We start from the raw sequence: 4,915 nt of genomic DNA, 5'->3' as shown, positions 1-4,915 counted from the left end.
CTATACAGCCCAGTCTGGCGTCAAACTGCTGGGATTGGGCATGTGCCACTCACCACACCTAACACTACCTTTTTAAACAATTTAAAGCTAGTGTCTAAATATGTAAATAGATTATACTCCACTATGAACCTTTGTAAACATTTGATTACCTAACTAAATACAATTTTTAGAGGTACAGCATCTAAGAATCTCTTTCACTTCAGAAATTAAATTCACTCCCAAAGACATGCATGTTTCAGAGAAGCTACACTTCTTAGCTATCCAGGTAATGCCCAGTGGGTAAAGGGAGCTTATCTCACTACTTCTGCCAGTACTAGAAGGGCTGGTATGCATCACCTTCCTCTCTCCCTCCTAATATTTCACCTTCCTTTCTCTTTTAGGTAAGGAGACTTCTAATCCTGTTTGGGACAAATAAATTTTTAATGTTTGATTACTTTTGTTTTAATAGTTATAAGATATCTCATATCTCAAACAATAAAAATAAATATAGAAGAGGCAAGTTTTTCCTATGAAGACAATAAGAGCTTCTTCGCAAACTGAACATGTTCTTTGCCTTGGTTATCAATATCGAAGGACAGGAAGCTACTCACCTAACACACGAAGATTGATTACCCATTCTGATATATAAAATACTTATGCAATGACTACTTAGGGTTTTAAAACAAGTAGGCCTTGAAAAAGACCTCTGGCCAGAACTGAATAGCAGCAGTTACAACGAGAACCATTAATAAAGCACCCACACGTTTGAGAGGCACATGCAAAGACAACTAGAGAAGCTCAGAGACCATATTGCTATCGCTCACCCAGCAGAGTTCAGTTCCCAGCACCCATGGGTGCAACTCACAACCACTGCTAACTCCAGATGTGACACCTCTTCTGGCCTCCTTGGGCATTCACATACTTAAATCTGCATCGTGTTGTGAAGCTCTCTAAACAGCTGGGACTGAGGTGGAGAGAGAGCTCGGCCACCTAAGGATCTGGGTTTGATTCTCAGCACCCATTCGGCAGCTCACAACCATCTGTACCCATCTGTTCCAGGGAACTCAATGCTCTCTTCTGGCCTCCTTGGGCACCAGGCACACACGTGGTGCATAAGCGTAGGCAAAGCACCCAAACAAACAAAGTAAAAACAAACCCTTTTCAATACTAAACAAAAGTCTGGAGATGCAGCTTGGTGGCTGAGGGTGCTCCTAGCACACAAACTTAAGGCCTTGGTTCCATCTTTAGCACAATATGTAACAACAGTAAAAAATAAATAAATAAATAAAATAGGTCATCAATTTGAGAGGGAAGTGGATGCGTGAAAGAGGTTGTTGGGACCAAAGGAAGAGGGAAGTGACATAATTACGTTTTAGTTTAAAACAATTTGGGTGGGGGTGGGGGGTTGAGACAGGGTTTCTCTGTAGCTTTGGAGCCTGTCCTGGATGGAACTCGCTCTGTAGATCTGTAGACCAGGTTGGCCTCGAACTCACAGAGGCCTGCCTCTGCTGGGATTAAAGGCGTGCGCCACCACCACCCGGCTTAGTTTAAAACAATTTTTTTTAATTAGTAAGATAAATCACACATACAAAACACCCATGCCAGTTAAGTTGGCAGGCGCTTGCCTACAAGCTTGACAACCTGGAACAGCCCAGTTCTAACCGGTGTAAGTGGAAAACCAGCTCCCAAAGACTGTCTATTTACCTCCATACACATCCACCCACATGCTAACATATAAATATATTATTTGTGCAATAAAAATTATAGTAAACAATAAAAACAAATATATTGAATAAATAGAAATAAAACCACTCATGCCAATACAAACCTGCATGCGGCATTTTACTAAATCCAGGGGAACAACAGCAGTGTGTGTCAGCCCACAACTTAAGACCCCACCAAAGCCACACAGTGCATAATACTTCATGGAGCCAAATTCACAACTGTACTCTGTAATAAGACAAGACACACCGTGCATTTAATTCACACTCGTATTAGTGCTCACCAACTCACCTCCAGGGTGGTTAGGGTTCCATTTGTCTTGTTAGTAGCAGTCTATATCTTACAACTTAGCAACCATGTTTCAACAATGCTTTTAGTCCAGCATGCAACACAAACCTGCATTCTGCATTTAACCAGATCTAGAGGAACCAATGCAGTATGTGTTGTGCCACAGCTAATTATTCCTCCAACTCCACAGAGGATAAAGAATCTGCCAGATCCATATTCACAGCTATACTGCTCTGTTTGATTGAAGAAAAAGAATCAATTATTTCTGCAGAGATTGAGAAATCCAGGGGAAATAAAAAAAAAATTGTATTTTCTTTTGAAAAAGGATCATAACTACTATGCAGCTTTAGCACCAGCTACGATTAGCTGGAAAGGGGAATTCTTATATAAGTAAACTGCAAGAAAGTCGCTATCAAATCAGATCACTGAAAATGATTAGGCAGTGTATCTGTGAGATATCAACTGCCTCTTAATTTGACGACTTTCTAAAACTTCCTGCGCTGGTAACTTCAACTACAAGCAGTTGCTAAGAGGACCAGGAACAAATCAAACTCAAAAAGAGCATCTGACACGTGCAAAACCTGCTAACTTTAACGTTTACCCCGGCTATTGACCAACATATGCTTAATTCCTGAAGTCAGAAACGTTAAGCACACAAATATTTGCTTTGGCTTTTTTAAATCGGAGGAAAATGGTAGGAAATAAAACGGAAAAGCGGAAGGGCTTTTCGGTTCACACTTAAGACAGCAGGCACACGTGAATGACTGGGGGGAGGGGCTTTCTGTTTTACAGAACTTCTCCGGGGACTCCTACACACACGTCAGTTTTCAGGTTTCCCGGCACCCATGCTCCACTGGGATTTAAAAACCACAATTACGTTAAATGAACCACCTCGAATCCCAGAATATAACCTCAGAGAGACGTCACCTCTTATAATCTGCAAGTCACCTCCTTCCCCAGTGGCACCAAAAGCATGAGACCCCCTCCCATCACCTCACACACAACCACATGAAAAGATGACTTCCTATCGGCTAACCAAAAAAAACCTGGAAAGTATGATCGCAAAGGGGTCCTTTTCCATAAAGAGAAAAAGAAAATCGAGGCAAATCAAAGAAGAGGTTACGGAGTTGCAACTCTGGCTGGCCAGTGGTCAGAAAGGAGACTACCCAGTTGACTTGGCTGACCAAGCGGGCTCACGGGGGAGATAATGAAGTTGGTCACCGCCTCTGCCTCTACTCCCTCGGGGACATAGAGGTCACTGAGTGGCGCTGGGCCTGGGCCCTTCCACGCCCTTGAGGGAGGGCCAAGGATCCGACGGCGGCCTAGGGCGTCAGGGCTGACATCCCAGGGCAGGGCGAGTGACAGAGACCGGTCCTCCGGTCCAGGGCCGGCGCGTCCTCACCCCGACTTCCAGCCCGGGCCTGGGAGGCAGAGCAGGGGGGTCACCACGGGACCAGGGTAGGGTGTGACCTCACCTTCCACGGCGGCGGCGGCCAGGTGGCGGGAACGCCGGGTCGGGCCCTGGGGGCTGCGGGGACCCGAGGGGCCATCGTGCACCAGCTGCAGGTGCGGCGCGTTGAAGGGGTTCGCCCGGGCCAGGTGCGCCACGGACGAGAACATCCTCCTGCAGCGGGGGAGGGAGAGAGGGAGGTGAGAGACCCCGGCCCCGGGCAAAGTCGGAGCCCCCGCGAGCCACGCCGGCTCCGCGCCCTTGAGGAGGTCACAGCTTCTTCCTCTAGGGACGCCGAGCCCGCCCGGGCTCACCGTCAAGACGGCGGCCACTAGGGACCCAGGGCTCTGCGCCCCGCACCCTCCGCGGCCAGGCCCGGGCGCACGCACTTGCCTAAGATGGCGAACACTCAACCGCTCGCTCGGCAAGGCTGCGGCTCACAGAGGCCGAATGTCCTCCCCGCCCGAAGATCTGTGCCCTTCGCGCGGCGTCACCGTGACGCACGCGCGGCGTCACCGCGCCGCGCGCCGCTCATTAGCGGAGAGCAGCGCGGAGCCCGAGCGTCACCGCGTCCTCCTAGCAACCTTATCCCCGCCCCCGGCCGTCCTCAGCCCTTCCGGCTCTGCGAGTGCGCAGGCGGATCCGCATTGCGCAGGCGCATTTTTTTTTTTTTTTTTAAATAGTGTACTCTTGGCCTTGACCTGGCAGGTGACCTACCCACTTTGTCCCTTCACCTTCAGGTGTGTCTCCTTGGCGCCAGGAATTTTTACAAGTCTTTAAGTGATTGCCGGCGTGAACCTGTAAAAGCAGGAATGCTTAAGTGATATGTTATATGGATCGAAGCTAGGCCGTAGCTACAAGATATTATCATGTCTCAATTCCTGCCATCCGTCGTACTTCTTGTAAAAAAAATTCCACTCGCTGACTTTAGAGACACGCCTGTCTAAATTTTTCCACCAGGTTCAGGGTGGAAGGAAGAGGCAGGAAAACTCACGCAATACCCTAAAGAGCTTCTCCTTCACAGTAACGTCCAGGTCTCAAGGAAACAGTCAATAGAGGCTTCCTTCCTCGAGGCTCGGATGCGCTGGAGGGACGGACTGGGTGTGCTTAAGACATTTAGAAGATCATCATCACCCTAACATCAACAAGGAGGAGAGTTCTGCAGAGATTAAACCTGTTCGAGACCTTGTTTTTAGCGTTTTCCTGGGAAATTTACCTCATCTTTCCTAACCCTTTTCATTTAACCCAAGCCACCAACACAGCTGGCTCGTGGGCTGACCGCTGGAGTGACACCGGGTCTACCCCTGTGCTTCATGCTCTGCTGGGTCATTTTAAAATTCTTAATATTTACAAACAAGGGCCGGGCGATGGTGGCGCACGCCTTTAATCCCAGCACTCGGGAGGCAGAGGCAGGCGGATCTCTGTGAGTTCGAGACTAGCCTGGTCTACAGAGCTAGTTCCAGGACAGGCTCCAAA

At 48.3% G+C, this 4,915-nt stretch overlaps 1 protein-coding gene across 2 annotated transcripts in view; it reads right to left on the bottom strand.

Annotated features, from left to right (window-relative positions):
• Positions 1 to 3,925, bottom strand: part of Slc25a3 (solute carrier family 25 member 3) — a 7,752-nt gene extending 3,827 nt beyond the window's left edge. Inside the window, exons 1-3 of one of the 2 annotated variants that reach the window (XM_005358171.3) lie at positions 3,833 to 3,925; positions 3,465 to 3,613; positions 1,808 to 1,929 (exon numbers count right to left, since the gene is read on the bottom strand). In XM_005358171.3, the coding sequence (XP_005358228.1) occupies positions 1,808 to 1,929; positions 3,465 to 3,609 (267 nt within the window). In that variant the 5' untranslated portion in view covers positions 3,610 to 3,613; positions 3,833 to 3,925. Of the gene's footprint in view, positions 1 to 1,807; positions 1,930 to 3,464; positions 3,614 to 3,828 lie in introns of both variants that reach the window. The other variant, XM_005358172.3, reaches the window with a different exon arrangement.
• Positions 3,926 to 4,915: the final 990 nt, after the last annotated feature.

This window comes from Microtus ochrogaster, chromosome 24 (genome assembly GCF_000317375.1).
Source record: "Microtus ochrogaster isolate Prairie Vole_2 chromosome 24, MicOch1.0, whole genome shotgun sequence".
In the NCBI taxonomy this organism is placed as follows: domain Eukaryota; kingdom Metazoa; phylum Chordata; class Mammalia; order Rodentia; family Cricetidae; genus Microtus; species Microtus ochrogaster.
This window is presented reverse-complemented; position numbering and strand designations above follow the sequence as displayed.